Below are 17,967 nucleotides of genomic sequence, written 5' to 3' on the forward strand. Positions count from 1 at the left end.
GCCCCCAAACGCAGTTGCCCCCACCCTGATCTGAACCGCCGAGTTTGGGGGAGTCACTTACTGCTCTTGTCCACCCATCCCGTTTCCCGGCCAAAGAATGAGTTCCTTCACAGCTTCAGAGCCTTCCCCAGCCGGGGCCCCGGCCTAGGAAGGTACTTTGCCCTTTCCGGCTTCTCCCTTCTGCCCCCTCGTGGAGGGAAGCTGGCAGAAGTAGGCGCAACGCCCAGCGCCCAGCCGACAGCTCAGCGGCCCAATTCATAGTACTTTTCTTCCTCCCCATCTTCCTCAGGCCCTCAGAGCTTGCCTCGCGCTCCTCCCTCGCCCCGTCTCGGCCTCCTGTGCCCGGACCTCTCTTGGTTCTCCATTTCTCATTTGCCTGCCCCCCACCCCCGCCCCGATTCCCCTTCCCCATGAATCCTTTCTCACCCTGTGTGTGTAATATGGAGAAAGACTCTGTAAAGGAAATAAATTTGTAATGCTCCACCTCCATCTGGCCCCTGCTTATGCTCCGGTGATGCACCTTTTTGAGACTGCCTCCCCTGAATGGGGTTTCCCCCAGCTCTGCAGGATTTTGCTGGCTCCCTTCCCTATGCCACCAACCGGGAGCCTGAACCAGGCCTGTGAATCAGAGAGTTCTGGGTGGGGAGTCTGGTATGGCGGAGGGCAGGTCCCAGAGCCTGGTGCGAGGCTATCTCGTCCTTCTAACGGGGCTGCCTTCTAGCACAACTGGAACCCCCACCTCCAGATATTTCTGGACACCCCTCCCACCCTCTGTACGCTTTCTGTGGACTTTGACAGTCTTCTATTTAAATGCAAGTAGTAACAGCTGCATTTGCATAGCGCCGACTCCAACAGGGGATCCTGACGTCTCCCGCAGAGGGAGGACACGGAGACTCCGAAAGACCCGAGTGACTTCCAAGTGCCTCACAATAGCTGGGAGCCTGGCAGGGACTAGAAACCAGGTGTCCCCAGACCAGAGCACACGTCAGAACCTCATTGTCCATGGACAATGGACAGTCCTTGTCCAAAAGGAGTCATTGAGAGCGGGCACGGCGAGGTGGGGGGCGGGGAGGGGGGGTGGGATGGAATCAAAGACGTGGACAGAGGAGGGCGACAGGGGGTGCGCGGGGGTGGACCAAGGGGACAGCCTCTGTTCCCCACTTTCCCCAGTTCGGGCTGTGCTGCCCTGCGTTGCTTGGCTGCTTCCTGCGCCTGGCCGAGCTGCCGAGCCTCCCTGCCACTTCAACTGTGGCTGTGTTGCAATAAAACGGGCCCCTTAGCCCACCTTCAGGGTCTGTTTCATTTCTCAGGGAGGAGGGCTGAGATGCATTGTCCTCCCCCACTTCCCCAGCAGCCTGTATTAGAGAGGATCTCTAAGCCTTGTGGCAACCGGGCTAATGACTTCCTGGAGGGGAGCTGGGGAGGGCTGCTGGCCGTGGCGCGCCCCCACCCCCACCCCAGCCAAGCGGCAGAAAGAAGTGATTGCTCAGAACCGAGGCGGGCAGCGGCGCGGCGCCTGAACCGGCCCCGGGCCTCGCTTTCCCCGGGACCGGGGACGGGTGTGTGTGTGTGTTGGGGTAGGGGGCGGTGGAGGGGTGGTCCACTGCAGTTTCAAATTCTTGCTCTTCTAAGCAAGTTCCCCGAGGCATCCGGAACCAGCCTGCCTCATCCTCACGACTCAGGGGTCTAACTCCCAGCTGTCGGCGCTCTCGCGGCCAGCGCGCTCCCCTGCTCCCCGTTCCTGGGTGGGCACCGCACCGGAGGGGCAAGAGGTGGAGGGAGCCTGGGCGCCGCCCCGCGGGAGCCGAGCTCCGGAGCGGCGGGGACTGCGATCCCGAAAAGTACCACGCGGGGGCGCCAGGACCTGCGCGGACGCGGGCGAGGCAGCGCAAGGTGGTTTCCGTCCATGTGAGTGTGTCCATGGGCGTCTTTGTGTGTCTGTGTTTCTGTACATGTGTGTACGAATCAGGGGGTGTCTGGGTGGGATGTATTCGGGGCTACGCGCCTGGCGTACCCCAGAACCAGGCACTTCAAGTGGCTTCTTGATAAGGAGGATTCTTGATAGGTTACCATGTATGTGTGCATGGGGAGGTGGGAGGACTCTGTATTGTTGCGTGCGCAAGGCATAGCCTGTGAGTCTTGGATTTTTGAAGTTATATCCCTTTAGGGCTTTTACCCCCTCCCATCATCCCGTGTAAAAGAAATCGAGGGCTCTCAACCTGAACCTCCATTCCACTGTCTTGGTTACATCTTCAACATGTGTCTGGTTGACTCTGCTAGACTAGGTGTGACATTGTGTTTGTGTAAGAGGGTGTGCCTCAGGATATCAGTGTAACTGTGAATGACAGTGGTGTGTGTGGCAAGTGGATGTTGGAGAAGTCTGGCTCAGGACTATGGAAATACAGTCTCCTTTCTCTTGTTAGCTTGTGGCCACCATCTTCATGGGGTGATGGTGTGAAGGTGTGTGTGTGTGTGTCTTCCTTTCTCGGTCTTTCCAGTAGCTGTCTCTCTTTGTGTCTCTCCTCATCTCTGTCTCTTTTCCTCTCTCTCTTTTCCTGTCCTGGTGACTCATCTCTGCGGCTTTGCCCTCCCCCGTCTTGCTGGGTCTCCCCTCCCCCACCCAGGAGTGGGTGGGGGTATGAAGTAATAGGACCCTGGGATTAAAAATCAGTGAGGACCCCCTTCCTATTATTCATCCTTCCCAGACCCACCAGTAGCCCCTAGCCCTCTTTCAGTCCCCTTCCCAGGACTCCAAACCCTCCTGAACTGGGGTGGGCAGGGGGTAAACAATGATGCATTCTAATGGGGTCATTTCCAGGGGGTTCTTAAGCACCTTCTTTTAATTCAAAGTGAAGACCCCAGCCTCCCTCATAAAGTGCCCCTCCCTGCTGGTCCCCACCCCCCCACCGCTGACGCATTAAAGGCTGCAGAGGTGAGTCACCGGTTGGGGGGAAGGGAAGACAGGGGAGTGAGCTGCACCGTGGGGAGGGGGACCCAACCCCCCACCCTCCTCTTTCCCAAACCTTCTCAGGGAAAAGACCCAGGGCTCTGTCCCTCTTCCTTGGTTTTCCAAACCTTCAGCTTGGATCTCTACTTGGTTGGACCCCATCTTCTCTTAGCACCCTCCTGGAGAGTATGAGACATTCAGAAACAAAGACACAGGGATGGATTTGTTCAAGTATCTCAGAGCAAACAGGCATCTCCTCCTACTCCCCGTCTCAGCTTTGCCTTTTCCAGCTCTGTCTCTCTTTGCTCCTTCTTTCCTACCATCTCCCTCCTCTCTCCAATCCCAGGAACCTGTCCCCAGCCCAGTTCTTTTCTAGAAGCCCCTAGAGGCAGTAGGATGTGAAAGGCACCGCACATCTTTGAGAGATGGGGTGTGTGTGAATGAACTGACCCCGGGCAGGGAACTGGGGTGGAGAGAGGCACAGTCAGATCCAGAGACTCAGAGCCCATGCAGACATCATCTAGATGGTGGAATTACCAACACTGTTGCCCTTGGCTTCTACCTCACTGTCCCCTGCCCCATGCCATAATGACTGAGACTCTTGGGATGTCAATTTCTGAGAAGCTCCCCTGAACTTCTGGGCTGAGTGGAGGAAGAAAGGGTTGGAGAAGAATGAAGGAAAGAGGGAATACGCTAAAAAAAAAAGGGGGGGGGAAGCTTGAACTTGGGGGCTGCAGAAGAGTGGCTAAGATACTGAGACTTTCCTGCACAGAAATTTAGAGATGAAGGTAAATGTGGGGGAGGGGTAGGAAAGATCAAAGGCATGTAGAAGTCACATAACAACATATATCAACAAGCACAGAAGGATCCAAAGAAATGCACAAAGACACAGGGGTACACACACGTTGACGCACCAAGCCAGTTGACGCTTTTCAGACACTAGCAGATGCCCAGAGTGGATGCACTCAGACTCCCAACCACACAGGTATACAGGCACTCAGAGGAATCAGGACCCACAAACACTCTTAGTTATACACAGACACCTGGAAACAGGCAAAAACACAGCCCCATAGATTGAAAGAGAGAATGCACGTATTTGAATTGGAGCGCTCCCATGCCTATCCATTCTCTACCTGATTAAACACATAACTGGCCCTCCCCCCCCCCCCCGTTCCCTTTCTTTCCACCCCTGTTTCGTTAACCTCTATACACACAAACACAATGCATACATATGTACATGCACATACACAAGCCCATGGGAACACAGTTTCTCTAGATGCCTGTCTCCTTCCTCTCACACTTGCTCTCTTACCCTGTGAGCCTCTCAGTCTGTCCCCCTTGCCTCCCTCCCTCTTTCCTTCTCTCTTGGATGGCCTCCCCTCCCCCCACCAGATGTCTGAGCCATCTCTCTCTGATTCATCCTCCTCAGGAAGGTAACGTGACCCCCCCCTCCCCATTCCACTGCTCTCAGTAACTAGGCAGGGAGGATAAAGGGGAGGTGGGATGAAGAGGAAGAGGAATAAGGGGAACCCATGGGGGTAGGGGGAGGCCCTGGATAGTTTGGGGGGAGGGGGATGAAACCCAGTCTCAGGTCTGCTGCCCCCTCCTCTCCCTCCTTTCTTTGGCATCTTCACAGTCACCTTGGTTCTCCTTTCTTTTTTTTTTTTCTCTTTAGCCTGATCCTTCTACCTGTTCCAGATGCCTGCCTGCCTGCCTCCCTCTCCTGCCCCCATCTCTTCTCTCTTTCCTCTCTCTCTACTCCTCCCCACCTTTTTCCCCGCAGAGCTGATGGGCTTTCTTCTGGGAAAGTGGAGCCACTGATGGACCCGAGAAGCCACTGCTGGCTATAGAGGGAAAGCACGTGAGTGTGTGTGTGTGAGAGAGAGAGAGAGAGGAGAGGATGAGGGTCAACACTAGGAAAATGAGGAAGGGGTTGTGAACTGGCTCTGAAAGAGTCTCTGAGCTCCTGGCAGGCAGCCCCAATCCTGGTTTCCAGAGTCTTAGGGCGAGGGTGCCCTGTATGTGCCCACGGGCAGCCGTGTGTCCGCAGTTCTGGTGTGTCTGGCATGTGTCATTCCACTCCCCCTCTCCCTGCCCACACCCCCGCACAGCTCTCTGCCTGCACCGCAGCCCCCCTCGAGCTTCCCTCCCACCCCCTCATTCCTGCAGTGGCTGCTCCCTTTGCCTCCCTCCCCTCTCCCTGCCCCCTCCTCATTTCCGTCCTCCCCGCACCCCCGCCTACGGCTGGTCTCCCTTCACTGGACCCGGCTGGCTGATGGATTCTCTTTGCGCAATCTGTGCGTCATCGCCCCCCACCGTCCCCCCTCCCCGGAACCTCTAACTATCCAAGCCCCCAACCCCAAGCCCTCTGACAGGAGATTCGGACGAGGGGTCTGGTAGCAGAGAGGGGTGATTTCTGACGTTGCACTCCCACCCTCCACCCCCCACCTGCATCGCGTTCAAATCTTCCCTTTAAGCAACGAAGAGAGATTGAACTGAGTCACCCCACCCCCACCACCTGCACAACCCCGTGCCCACCAGGTCTGCTCTCGTCCTCCAAACGTCCTTTGGGGGGTAGCAGCGGGTGGGAAAGAAGCAGGAAGGTGGTGGGGAGAGGTGGCCTGAAAAAGGGCACAGCGGGGGCGCCAACATACGCTACAGAGTCAACTGGACAGAAGGACAGACACACCTTTTTCTCCAGACACGCACCGACCATGGACAGACACGACACAGAGGCACACATATCCTCAGTCTTTCCCCTGTCTCTTCCAACTCGAATCCTTTCCGCCCAGAACACTCAAACCGCAAGATCCACCCATGTGCCCCAGCCCAGGGCACGCACCCCGCACCGCAGATCCGCGGACAGCGCCCGCAGGCGCGTAGAACCACCCCTCCTCTCTCAGGTTCACGCCGTCCTTGGGCGTGTTTCCCATGGACCCTGCAGTCAGGAGACAGAGTCTGGCTACCTCCTCAGTTTTGGAGTCTTATCTTCCCCCTTCCCAGTATGAATCTCCTACTGGGGCCCAGTCAGACGCTGTGAGTGCCCCCACCCTATTCCACTCGCCGGATTCCCGCCGCTGCAGGTTGCTCTGTAACCCACCCTCCCGCCTCGCAGCGGCTCTGCATTCGCCCTTCCATTCATTCTTCCATTCATTCATTCATCCTTTTCTCCTCGTCCCTCCTTCATTCATTCATAGCCCCCTGCCCCGCCCGCCTCAGCATTTCATTCATTCATTCCTTCATTCATTCATTTCCCCGGTGCTAGGCTAGCGCACGCCCCTCCAACCGAGGCCTGCAGTGCGCAGGCGCGGGCCGGGAGATGCACGCATCCTCCAATCGTTGGGCGTCCTCCCGCCTCTAGGCGCCCGCCCGCTTCCCCATGAATGAACATTGACGTCAATGGGGCGGGGCGACTCCCACGTGACCTTGCGCGCTCCTCTTTATAAGGTGGTGGTGGCGCGGGCGCTGTCCAGCGTGCTGAAGCCTGAGCGAGCGAGTCTCCCGGAGCCGCGCGGACCCAGCTGAGCCAAGCGCACTGGACGCCAGACCTCGATCATCGCTCGTATCCTAGCCACCGCTCGGAGCCGAGGCGGACGCGTCCCGATCTTCCCCTGTCCCCACCCCGCCCCGACCCTCCTCTCCACGTCCCGCGTCGTGGCACCAGCTGGTAAATACTCCGCTGTCCGTCCCTCAAACCCTCGGCAGTCGTGGGCGTGAAGGGAGGGTTCTCTCTCCACACAGATGGGAGTGTTGAAAACACAGAGGGGAGCCCCCGGGAAGGGTCCCTGTAAATGGGGGAGTCGCCGCTTTTCTCTTGCTGCTGAAGTCGCCCACGCACCATCCGGGGAGTCCTGCGGGGAGGGAGCAGATTTTTTTTCCCCCCTGCATCCTTGCTGCTTAGTATGTGGGCGCTGGCAGTGAGATGGCTCAGGGAAGGGGGCGAGGAGGCACTGCGGGAGCAAGGGTTGCAGGCGTTTCCCCATTTACACGACTCCAGAGATCGGCACAACATCGTCCTCTTTTGCTCCTAAACGTCCCTTTTCTGGGTAAGGTTAGGGGGACAAGGGAAGCCCCGGATTTCCTGATTACATATGGGGGAAGGGGATATAAAATCAGAGAGCGGAAAAATTCTTACAGAAACGCTCTCTTTCTTTGGTCCTTTTTTTTTTTCTTTTCAGTCTCCGGCAGTCCTTCGGTCATGAAATCGCTCAGGTTGCCGGCTACTATCCTCTTCTACCTGCTCCTACTGATCAAGGGGTTGGGAGCAGCGCCCCCCGGGCACCCTGAGGCTCAGCCACCTCCTCCCAGCTCTGAGCATAAAGAGCCGGTAGCTGGGGACGCAGTGCTCGGGCCGAAGGATGTTAGCGCCCCAGAGGTCCGAGCCGCTCGAAATTCAGAGCCGCAGGACGAGGGAGAGCTTTTCCAGGGCGTGGATCCCCGGGCGCTGGCCGCGGTGCTCCTGCAGGCACTCGACCGCCCGGCCTCGCCCCCGGCGCCCGGCGGCTCCCAGCAGCGGCCAGAGGAAGAAACAGCAGAATCTCTGCTGACCGAGACCGTGCGCAGCCAGACCCACAGTCTCCCAGCGCCAGAGACCCAGGCGCCCGCGGCCCCTCCTCGCCCTCAGACTCAGGAGAATGGTGCCGAGGCTGCCGATCCCTCGGAGGAGCTCGAAGCGCTAGCTTCCCTGCTTCAGGAACTGAGAGATTTCAGTCCGAGCAGCGCCAAACGTCAGCAAGAGACGGCAGCAGCAGAGACGGAAACCCGCACGCACACGCTGACCCGAGTCAACCTGGAGAGCCCCGGGCCAGAGCGCGTGTGGCGCGCTTCCTGGGGAGAGTTCCAAGCGCGCGTCCCAGAGCGCGCGCCCCTGCCGCCCCCTGCTCCCCCGCAATTCCAGGCGCGCGTGCCAGAGAGCGGACCCCTTCCCGATGTCCACCAGTTCGGGGAAGGAGGGTCCTCCCCCAAAACACACCTAGGTGAGGCATTGGCACCCTTGTCCAAGGCGTACCAAGGCCTGGCCGCTCCCTTTCCCAAGGCGCGCCGGCCGGAGACCTCCCTCCTGGGCGGCACTGAGGCGGGAGAGCGCCTTCTACAGCAAGGGCTGGCGCAGGTAGAAGCCGGGCGGCGGCAGGCGGAGGCCACCCGGCAGGCGGCGGCGCAGGAAGAGCGGCTGGCCGACCTCGCCTCCGACCTGCTGCTCCAGTATTTGCTGCAGGGCGGGGCTCGGCAGCGCGGCCTGGGGGGTCGGGGGCTGCAAGAGGAGGAGGGGGGCGGGCAAGAGACTGCAAGGCAGCAGGAGGAGGCGGAGCAGGAGAGACGCGGCGGGGAGGAGAGGGTGGGGGAGGAGGATGAGGAGGCGGCGGAGGCGGAGGCGGAGGCGGAGGAGGCGGAGAGGGCGAGACAGAACGCGCTCCTGTTCGCCGAGGAGGAGGACGGCGAAGCCGGAGCCGAAGACAAGCGCTCCCAGGAGGAGACGCCCGGCCACCGACGAAAGGAGGCCGAGGGGGCAGAGGAGGGCGGGGCGGAGGACGAGGACGACGACGAAGAGATGGACCCGCAGACGATCGATAGCCTCATTGAGCTGTCCACCAAACTCCACCTGCCCGCGGACGACGTGGTCAGCATCATCGAGGAGGTGGAAGAGAAGCGGAAGCGGAAGAAGAACGCCCCTCCCGAGCCTGTGCCGCCCCCCAGGGCCGCTCCGGCCCCCACTCACGCCCGCTCCCCGCAGCCCCCGCCCCCCGCCCCCGCCCGGGAAGAGCTGCCCGACTGGAACGAGGTGCTCCCGCCGTGGGATCGGGAGGAGGACGAGGTGTTTTCCCCGGGGCCCTACCACCCTTTCCCCAACTACATCCGGCCGCGGACGCTGCAGCCGCCGGCCGCCTCGCGCCGCCGCCACTACCACCACGCCCTGCCGCCTTCGCGCCACTATCCCGACCGGGAGGCCCAGGCACGGCGCGCGCAAGAGGAGGCGGAGGCCGAGGAGCGCCGGCTGCAGGAGCAGGAGGAGCTGGAGAATTACATCGAGCACGTGCTGCTCCGGCGCCCGTGACGCGCCTCGGCCCCGGCCCCGCCCCCGCGCGCCCCCCTCCGTGTCGCCCCTCTTTCTCCCTCGGTGTTTGCATGCGCCCGGCCCCGCCCTCGGCCGCCACTCAGCCACGCCCCCGACCCCCCTCCGCCCGCGGGCCGCCCCGCCCCCGCGCTGCGCCCAGACCGGTCAAGACTTCTTCGCCGGTGGGAAGCCCGAAATCCTCGAACTCACTCGCGGGGGTCCCGGGGCCAGCACAGGCAGGCGGGTAGTTTGTGCGGGTTCCCTGCCCACCCCCTCCCCGACTCCCCATGCGGGACCATGTCCCCACCCAGTCCCTCTCTCGGGATGTCCCGATCTGAAACCGGAAAAAGCATTTCCAGTTAACTGTGTGAAGTGTCTCGTCTCCCGCCCCTTGGGCCTCCCAAGAGCCACTCTGCCCTCTCTGGATCGCTGTGAATTTACCCCTTCTTTCCCTACTCTGTTGTAAATACCCCTCACGGAGGAAATAGTTTTGCTAAGAAATAAAAGTGACTATTTTATTAGGACTTTGTTCTCGGTTATTCACCCGACCCCTTGGGCCTGTGTGGTCCTTCCCAAGGGGCGGTGAGGGCAGCGCCAGCCACCTCCTGCTCAAAAGCAAGGGTTGAATGATAGAATCTCTTTCAGCCATATTTGAGGGGCGGGGGTAGAATAGGTTCACATCCTTTAGAAAGCCCTAAATTCCACTACCAGCTTGACCATTAGTCACAAGACCCCACGACCTGGGCAGAGAGATGCAGAGTAAATAAGGAACTGCAGCTCTGGGCCACCTAGTAAGATCTTTGAACCATCTCTGGGCCACTCAGGCAGTATGGGTGGCTCCCCACCGCCCCTGCTCCACCTTGCCCACCCACCTTCCTTAACTGCTCCCTAAATTCCCTGGTCCTAGGTACTTCACAAGACCACCACCTCCTATGGGGAGGTGTTGGCAGCTAGAGAAACATTCTGGTTTTAGCTGCTTATCAAACCTTTTCTAAGCATATACATGCATGCTTAGTTGTGTCCGATTCTTTTACAAACCTGTGGACTGTAGCCTGCCAAGACCCTCTGTCCATGGGATTTCCGAGGCCAGAATCCTGGAGTGGGTAGCCATTCCCTTCTCCAGGGGATCTTCCTGACTCAGGGATTGAACCTGTCTCCTGCATTGGCAGGCGGATTCTTTACCACTGAGCCACCAGGGAAGCCCTGCATAGGACATTTATCCTAAAAAATCACTATTCATTATTATAAGAAATTGAGCTGGGTGTCCTCTTTTGTTATTTGACCCTAAATGGGGCAATCCTAGTTCCAGGGAAGAGTGGAATGGAATGGGCAGGGTTCCGTTTCTGTCCTCACTGATCCCAGCAGCCCTGCCTACCTTCATAGAGCCTAAGCAAGCCAAAGTCCAGAAATGCTTTTCCTTTTATTTCAGAGAGAAGGAAAAAGAATCAGACACTTTCCCCACCCACCCCCTTAGCTCCTGCCTCACCCAGAATTGAAGAAGAGTGAAGGAGGGACAGGGCCCAGTCTTCTGTAAAGCCTGCCCTCCCCCCAGCCCTCCCTTCCCTCAAAATAGCAAGGTTAGAAAAAAATTAACTATGTTGTTCCTCTCCGGCACTGGACAGAGGCCCCACTGCAGCCAAGAAGGAAGGGGAGGGGCAGATGAGGGAAAAGGACTTCCCTCTGGAGACACAGAAGTCCCCCTCCCAGGCAGAGAGGCCGCCCGCCCCGCCCCCGGCTGGATGCGGAGAGGGCTGGAGGTAGGTTGTGGGGCAGGGAGAAGAGAAGAGCCCTGAAAACCTTTTCCCTTTAACCTGACATATTTATATATTTACAGTTATAAGGGTGGGGTGAAGTTTGGGGTGACACTGGTTCTTCAAAGGCAGGGAATGAAAGCCAAATAGCACCCCCAACTTGGTCACATTTTCCTGCCTCCTAGCTCCTTAAAAGCTTCAGTGGGAAAAGGGGAAACAGGAGGTAGGGGGTGGAGGGAGGGAATGTTTGAGGGTCCTGAGCCCACAGCTCACTGCAGAAAAAGGTGAGGCAGCAGAGCAGGCGCAGCTGGGTCCCACCAAGAGGGAAAGGGCCACCGATGCCCCACCTCTGCACCAGATCCCCACATCTCCACTCGGCCCCAGGGCGGGGGCTATGCCAGACCCATCTCCTCCAGCACACTGCGTGGCGACTCATCCTCCTAAGGCAGAGACAGACAGAGGGTGATGGGGAGACACCAGGAGAGACAGGGTGAGGGTGAGGGGGGCGGGGAGGGCAGCAATCACAAGGGCAGACCAGGATGGGGGGGGACACAGAGAGACACGGGGGAGAGGGGAGAGAGAAGCCCAAGTAAGCCCAAGGCTGGAATGGCTGGGGACCCTTCAGGAGAGCACCCCAGCCTCCTGTGACCACCCTGTAGAGCCAACCGAGGCCACCAGGCTGAGTCCACCACCACCCAGAGAACCCAAAGCCAGGAGCTTGGTGAGCGGGGGCCTTGACCTTACTCGCTGAAGGGAAGGGAGGAAAATGGGGGCTGGCAGGGCTGGGAAACCTGCTTTCCCAGGGCTGGAGGTGGCAGATGGTTGGGTGGGACCTTTTTTTTTTCTCGAGTCGGGGGAGGTGGTAAGAAGTTGGCATCGGGTCCCCGAGGAAAGGTGGACCAGACTGCAGAGAGATGAGTCATAAGGGTCTGAGCAGAGCACTAGTAACAGGGTGGGTATGTGAGTGCCAGGGCACGTGTGTGTGTGTGTGTGTGTGTGTGTGTGTGTGAGTGAGTGTGAGAGAGAGAGAGAGAGATGAGGGGAGCTGGACCAGTGAGGTGGCAAGTCGGATTCTACCCTTTCTCCTGCTGCATGGATGAGCCCCCCCCTCTTCTCCCCCTCCTCAGAGCCAGCTCAGGCCGGCTTGCTCATCACTGCAGGTTCCGGTGACTCATCTCCTTGCACCAAGGCTCAGCAGTGGCACAGCAGAGAGGGGGCAGGCAGTAATGGGGTGAGGGCGGGGGTGTCGCATAAAAGAGAGAATCAACAACCAGGTGCCCTCAACCCCACCCCCCAAACCCCCAGGGCAAAATTCTGCTTCTCAGCAGCAGAGGCTTTGAGTATGTGTGTGTGTTTTACAAAAAGGGAAAACTCTAGGGAAGAAAAAGAATGACCTATTGTGTGCCCCTTCCCCAATTCTCCGGGCAACCCTGAAGACCAAGAGAAGCATGGGACAAAGGTGATCTGGCTGGGATGAGACACTCTGGGTCTCGGGAGAAGGATGGGGGAATTGGTCCAGGCAGACTGTCTGCCACCCCCACTACCTCCTACCCTAAGCAGTTAGGGCTTGAGGGCCAGCTGGCCAGCCTGGCAGCGTGGGGGCCAGACGCCACAGGGAGGGGGGCCGTTTCGGTAGCGGCGGGAAGCGGGCAGCTGGGGTCCGCAGGCAAGGGGTCCAGGGTAGGGAGGGCGCCCTCGGCCACGGTCCTCTTCCTCCTCCTCACTGTCCCGGACCCGTACCTCCTGCAGTAGGTCCGCCTGCTCGATGGCCTTCAGCACACTCTTCTTGGAGGTGTCCTGGACATCTCCCCCCATCAGAAACTCATCCAAGATGAAGTAAGCCTTCTCAAAGTTGAAGATGATGTCCAGCTCACAAACCTGGGGGTGGGGGGAGGAGGCAGAGGTGAGGGTCAAGGTGCATTCTCCCCCTTCACCTGCACCCCAGCCTCCCCAGCTCTTTCCCCACCTTGGCTCCGTGGCCTTCATGACCACTCCTCTCCACCTTGGGTTCTCGCCCCAGGTCTATGTCCTCCCAACCCCTAGGCTTTCGTCCTGGGTTCAGCTTTTCCTTCTCCTTCTCTTGCCTCTCCCTCTATGATCATGAGATATTAGTTACTCAAGTCTACCCTTGACCCTGACTCCTGTTGCCTTCTCTCCTAAATCTATGGCACAAATCCTACCAGAGGTTGGGTCAGCTTCCCTGCACATCCCCACCCCACCCCCTGTACCCCCAGGCGCTGTGACAGAGCAGGGAACTCAGAGACTCTGGATCACTGAATAAATGACTTCAGTTCTAGGCCGCACTCTGACATTAACCAGCTAACTCTTACTTTAGTCACTAAGTCATGTACGACTCTTTTGTGACCCCATATACTGTAGCCTGCCAGGCTCCTCTGTCCATGCGATTTCCCAGGCAAGAATACTGGAGTGGGTTGCCATTTCCTTCTCCAGGGGATCTTTCCAACCCAGGGATCGAACCCACGTCTCTTGCATTGGCAGGCGGATTCTTATCACTGAGCCAGGAAAGCCTAGAAGGAAACCAGCTAACTCTACATGCCATTTAACTTCTCTGAGTCTGTTTTCTCTTCCAAAAATGGAGACACCAACACCTACTCATGGAATGAGGAGCAAACAGGAGAACCTAAAAGCTCTTTGTAAACTGTTAAGTAAAACACAAATCATGGAGTTATTACTATTCCCCATCTAAAATATGACCTCACTGCCAGTGCCCAGACTGTAGCTCAGATCAGTTCATTCAGAATCTCTGGGGGTGATACCCAGGCATCGCTACTGTTTAAAAAAAAAACTCTACAAAAGACTCCAAAGCAAAGTCAAGGTCAGGAACCACTGATACTATCTGAACGTGGCCTCTGACCTTGGTGGGAAGTTTGAGCTGAGCTCTAGATGGGTTGATTAAGTGGCAGATTCTGGTTCCCACCCTTCTCCCGCAGCCGTGGTGGGGGGCTGATTAAGAGGCATGGCTAATAGGCTTAAGGCTTAAAGAGGGAGATTAATTACTGTTCTCACTGTTCCAACTTCCCCATTCCTGAGACAGGACAGAGACTGGAAGAGTCCCAGAGTCTGGTAGAAAGAGGGGATTGCCTGGCGTGGAAACGGGTGGGTGGAGAGACTTACACTGCCAAAGTATTTGTCCAGGAGCTCCACATATCGGTGGATCAGCTCCAGCGTGATGAGCTCATTGTCTTGGCCCTCGATGGCACAGCAGAAGTAGAGGCTGGCGTATCTGAGGACAGGGACACAGGAGGGATGGATGGCTGGGAGTGCTGCTGGGGCTGCTTTGGGACCCAGGCATTCTGTGCCCGAACCTCCCGTTTCCCCCCACTCCTGGATCTGTGTCCTTACTGGACACAGGTGGCGTAGCTCCAGGGTAAGTAAATAGTAATTCACTGTATCTCTTAGTGCCTCTCATAAACACAGGCAAAGACACAAGTTCTTGCCCTCTTGACCTCTGACCCATTCAGTTTGACTCAGCAAAAACCTGAGCCAACAAATTCACCTGCTCAGAGGAGGAACCACAAAGAGTTTGTGTGTCTGTGAGTGTGTGAATTGGCAAAGTGGCACAGGGTCTATGATTGTTCAGTGAGGTTGCAAGGGATGTGTGCAATCAGTAAGATCGGGCCTTTGGGACAGAGGGTAGGTGTGTGAAATAGGCACCAGGCTTGAGCAAAACCAAAAGGGAACAAGAATCTCTTCAAGGTGATTTTGGAAAGTAAAGGATGGCTGGAGTTCATCACTGCCTTCCAGATGTCCTTAGCTCTCAGCTCTCCCAGACCTGGTTAGTTAAGTGTTAGCGACTCTTTGGACTATAGCTTGCCAGGCTCCTCTTGCCATGGGATTCTCCAGGCAAGAATACTGGAGCAGATAGCTATTCCCTTCTCCCGGGGATCTTCCCAACCTAGGGATAGAACCCAGGCCTCCTGCATTGCAGGCAGATTCTTTACTGTCTGAGGCACCAGGGAAACTTTGCCAGACATACGGGACTGCCTATTTCCCAGCCAGGTGAACCCATCCCAGACCCCAGTCAGGCAGGATCCAGGCAGGCCTGAAAGTAAGTGAGGAGTCACCTCTTGTAGACAACTTTGAGGTCCCTCCACTCCAGGAAGCTGCACATCTTGGGCTTGCGCGCCAGAACCACCTGCATCAGCTCGCGAACCATCTTCTTCCGCTCCTTGTCTGAGGTGGCCAGGTACCATTTCTGCAGCCGCAGCTTCCCCTGCCGGCTGAACAGGAGCATGAACCGCATCTGGGGGTGGGTGGGGGGGGGGGGGGTAGGGAGAGGAAGGAGGAGTCAGAGCCGAGGTTTAGAGCTTTGATTCTCTGAGCTTGTTTCCTCCAAAACCACACAGTCCCAAACTCCTCCCATTCAACTCTTCTCTCCTCATAGACCCTACTTTCTTCAAAACATCAGCCCTTCTCGTCAACTGGGGATTCCCATCAGCCAGTGCCTTTCCTTGGAGGGGGCGTCAGAGCTTCTGAGTCTGTTGTGTGGGTTTGAATCCTGGCTCTACTAGTTGAGAAATTTGCCCTGGTCATTACTGCAGGTCTCTGGGCTTCAGTGCCCTCGTGTGTCAGATGGAAATAATAAAAGTACCTACCTTACAGAATTATTAGGTGGAACTGACATAGGAAATAGTGCCTGGCACAAAGTAAGCACTATAACACCTTGGATATCATTATTATTATTCCTGACTTGCTGTTTCCTAAACCTGGTTTCCAAAGGTCAGTAAAATGCTAGCACAGTGACTAGCAGCCCCTTAGTTGATGGCAAAGAGATGTCTGCTTTCTTTCCTGCTCTTTCTACCCACCACCATCCTAAAATCAGGTATTTTCTTTCCAAGAAGCTACCCCTCTGCCCCATCCTAGCCATACACCCTAGTCAATGTCCCCAATACACTGCCCTCCATTCCTATACCCAGTGGTATCCTTTATGTTAGCACAAGATACCAGGACCCCCTAGATTCCACCACCCTCCACTCTACTCAGCCATCCAGGCATACAGCCAGAGATATTCCATTTTTTTTTTTTTTGAGGTATTCCTTTTTTCTTCCTTTTAGGGTGCCTCCCTAACATGCTCACACCTCCCCAGATACCAGGTGATCAATTTCCCTTTCAGCTCTTCAGTTTGGACCCAGCCATTCTGGGTGGCTCGTCTAGGGAATGTTCCTGGAACGAGCACAAGGAGGTGGAGTGGGAAGATGTGCAGAGTTCTCACTACCCCGTGCACCCCCAGTTTCCCATTTCCAGGGGGTGGGGGCTCCAGGCCACATCCTGGAGTCATCTCCCTCCCCCTGTAGCTCTTTCCGTGTATGCCACCAAGGCTGGAGTCCTGGCTGTGTGGAACACTGCTAGCCTAGACGGCTACAGATCAGAATTCAAGAGAACTGTATTTTTTGCTCGCGGGGAAGGGGAAGCGCTGCTAGCGTGGCCGGAGGGCAAAAGAGTGGTGCAAGGGAGGCTAGGATGGGAGGGTGGGCCAGGGAGCAGGAAGACGGAAGGCCTGCGTTCCGGAAAGAGGATAGGGTAGGGGGGCAGAGAGCCAAGAGCACCGGAGCCAGGAAGCCAAAGCCTGGGTCCCAGAGAGCAAAACTCGAGCCCACCTGGCTTCCCCCACCTCATCCCCGCCTCCAGGTGGGCAGGACGACAAACCGAGGCAGGACGTCCACGCCTCGCACCCGGAACGATCCCCTCCCACACACCGGCCTCCCCGCAGGCCGCCGCTCCACTCTGGGCTGCACGTGGACGGAGGGTCTCGGAGACAGGCGACCCCCGCCGCCTCCGTCCGCCAGCAGGCCCCCGAGTCCCCGTTCTTCGCGCGAGTTCCCTGCGGCAGTGATTCGGACCCTGAAATCGCTGCCCCTGGCTCCGGACGGTCCCGCCGCCCCCCAGTCGCCTCCCTCTCGCCCTACAAATGCGCCCACTCCCCGCCGCTTCTCCCAAAAGCCATTTCCAGCTGCTCTTCCTTCGGAGGCCGGTTCGCCCACCCGCCCAAGTAAGTGAGGGCCTCTGAGAACTGGAAGAAGGAAAAGAGCGGCTCTCACAGAGGGCAGCCCCCAAGGACCCCTGCAGGTGCAGCCCACGCCCCTCGGTCCCCCCTCCCCTCCCGCTTCGCACAGCCTACCATCCTGCAGCCTCCGGCCCTGCGCGTCCCTCTTCGGCCACCGTAGGCGCCAGCTCCACTCCCTTTCTTACCCTTTCGCCTCCTTCCCTCCCTCTCGCTTGAAGCCCCGCCCCGTCCGCCAGGGCGCCGGGAACCAACGCGCTGCGTACTGCGCAGGCGCCGACGCCGCGGGGCGCGCGGGCGGGGCCGGAGGCGGAGAAGCGGTGGCCATGGCAACCAGGTCCTTGACTTCAGCTTTGAGTAGCCCTGTCGTCATGGAAACAAGGCTGTCTGGTGGGTTGGTTGGAAGATGGGGGAGGAGGACAATGAGGTCCTCGCGCTTTGGAACCTAGGGGGGAAAAGGCGGGAAAAGGGGTGAGAGGTGGATAAGATGACCCCTGGAGTTTGTGAGGAAGTAGGGTGACTTAATGGAAGGGGTGTGGGCGATTGAGAGGGAGCAGGGTGGAAACTATCTGTGGAGAAGGAGGAATGATGAGGAAGGCAAAGACAAAGGGTGGTGGTGGGGCAGGTATGAGAAAAGTATGGAGCTCAAAATAGATATCTACTGAGAACCTGCTGGATGCAGCAACACTCGAAGTTAAGAGAAAGGTGTAGGTAATGAGGCAGACGAGAAATAAAAAGAGAAGAGAAACTGATAGAAAAGTGATGTAAGGAAGAGGATGAGAAACATGATTAAGAGGAAAGAAAGAGGAAGAAATAAAGAAAATCTTGAAAAGTTAGCATGGGTGAAAGCTAAAAGGGACAGTGTAACCCAGACACGAGTGTAAAGATGAGACGGAGGTAAATTGCAATACATGTTTTTTGACAGGATTTGCAACTGTGAGTGTCCACATGCTAAAGGACTTACATGGATAAGAGGAAATCTTAAATTTCGTCATGCCAAAAGCTTAATGGTATATTTCTAGACAATTGTTGGTAACTAATGATGAAGTGACTTAGCAGCAGCAGCAAAGATGCTATTATTTTTGAGTAGCACTTGAAGCTGGTAAGGCCCTACCTGTCTCCACTTTGTGTTCTTTTCTTCTTACTCTTTTTTTTATGGAGGTCATATGCTTTAGTTGCAAGATGGTGGGCTTAA

General features: G+C 57.2%; 2 protein-coding genes across 3 annotated transcripts; one reads left to right on the forward strand and one right to left on the reverse strand.

Annotated features, from left to right (window-relative positions):
- Window positions 1-1,521: 1,521 nt before the first annotated feature.
- On the forward strand, window positions 1,522-9,517 carry VGF (VGF nerve growth factor inducible). 2 transcript variants are annotated; one of them, XM_065920405.1, is made up of 3 exons: window positions 1,522-1,908; window positions 6,395-6,614; window positions 7,126-9,517. In XM_065920405.1, exon 3 carries the CDS (start codon window positions 7,146-7,148, stop codon window positions 8,997-8,999), a length of 1,854 nt encoding a protein of 617 aa, XP_065776477.1. In that variant the 5' UTR covers window positions 1,522-1,908; window positions 6,395-6,614; window positions 7,126-7,145; the 3' UTR covers window positions 9,000-9,517. The 2 variants fall into 2 exon arrangements, with proteins under 2 accessions (XP_065776477.1, XP_065776478.1); XM_065920406.1 differs by lacking the exon at window positions 1,522-1,908 and adding an exon at window positions 4,604-4,808.
- Window positions 9,518-9,688: 171 nt separating this feature from the next.
- Window positions 9,689-17,001, reverse strand: AP1S1 (adaptor related protein complex 1 subunit sigma 1). The gene is made up of 5 exons (XM_065920407.1): window positions 16,890-17,001; window positions 14,836-15,014; window positions 13,886-13,994; window positions 12,491-12,628; window positions 9,689-11,190 (listed from the first exon to the last, which is right to left on the reverse strand). Exons 1-5 carry the CDS (start codon window positions 16,890-16,892, stop codon window positions 11,143-11,145), a joined length of 477 nt encoding a protein of 158 aa, XP_065776479.1. The 5' UTR covers window positions 16,893-17,001; the 3' UTR covers window positions 9,689-11,142.
- Window positions 17,002-17,967: the final 966 nt, after the last annotated feature.

The sequence above is a fragment of the Muntiacus reevesi genome, chromosome 2 (assembly GCF_963930625.1).
Source record: "Muntiacus reevesi chromosome 2, mMunRee1.1, whole genome shotgun sequence".
Taxonomy (NCBI): domain Eukaryota; kingdom Metazoa; phylum Chordata; class Mammalia; order Artiodactyla; family Cervidae; genus Muntiacus; species Muntiacus reevesi.

Coding starts and splice junctions, on each gene's coding strand:
- AP1S1 (XM_065920407.1), bottom strand. Junction 13,995..14,835: donor CTCAAAGTTGTCTACAAGAG/GTGACTCCTCAC, acceptor CCCTGTCCTCAG/ATACGCCAGCCTCTACTTCT. Junction 12,629..13,885: donor TGGACAAATACTTTGGCAGT/GTAAGTCTCTCC, acceptor CCCCACCCCCAG/GTTTGTGAGCTGGACATCAT.
- VGF (XM_065920405.1), top strand. CDS start 7,146: ATGAAATCGCTCAGGTTGCCGGCTACTATCCTCTTCTACCTGCTCCTA.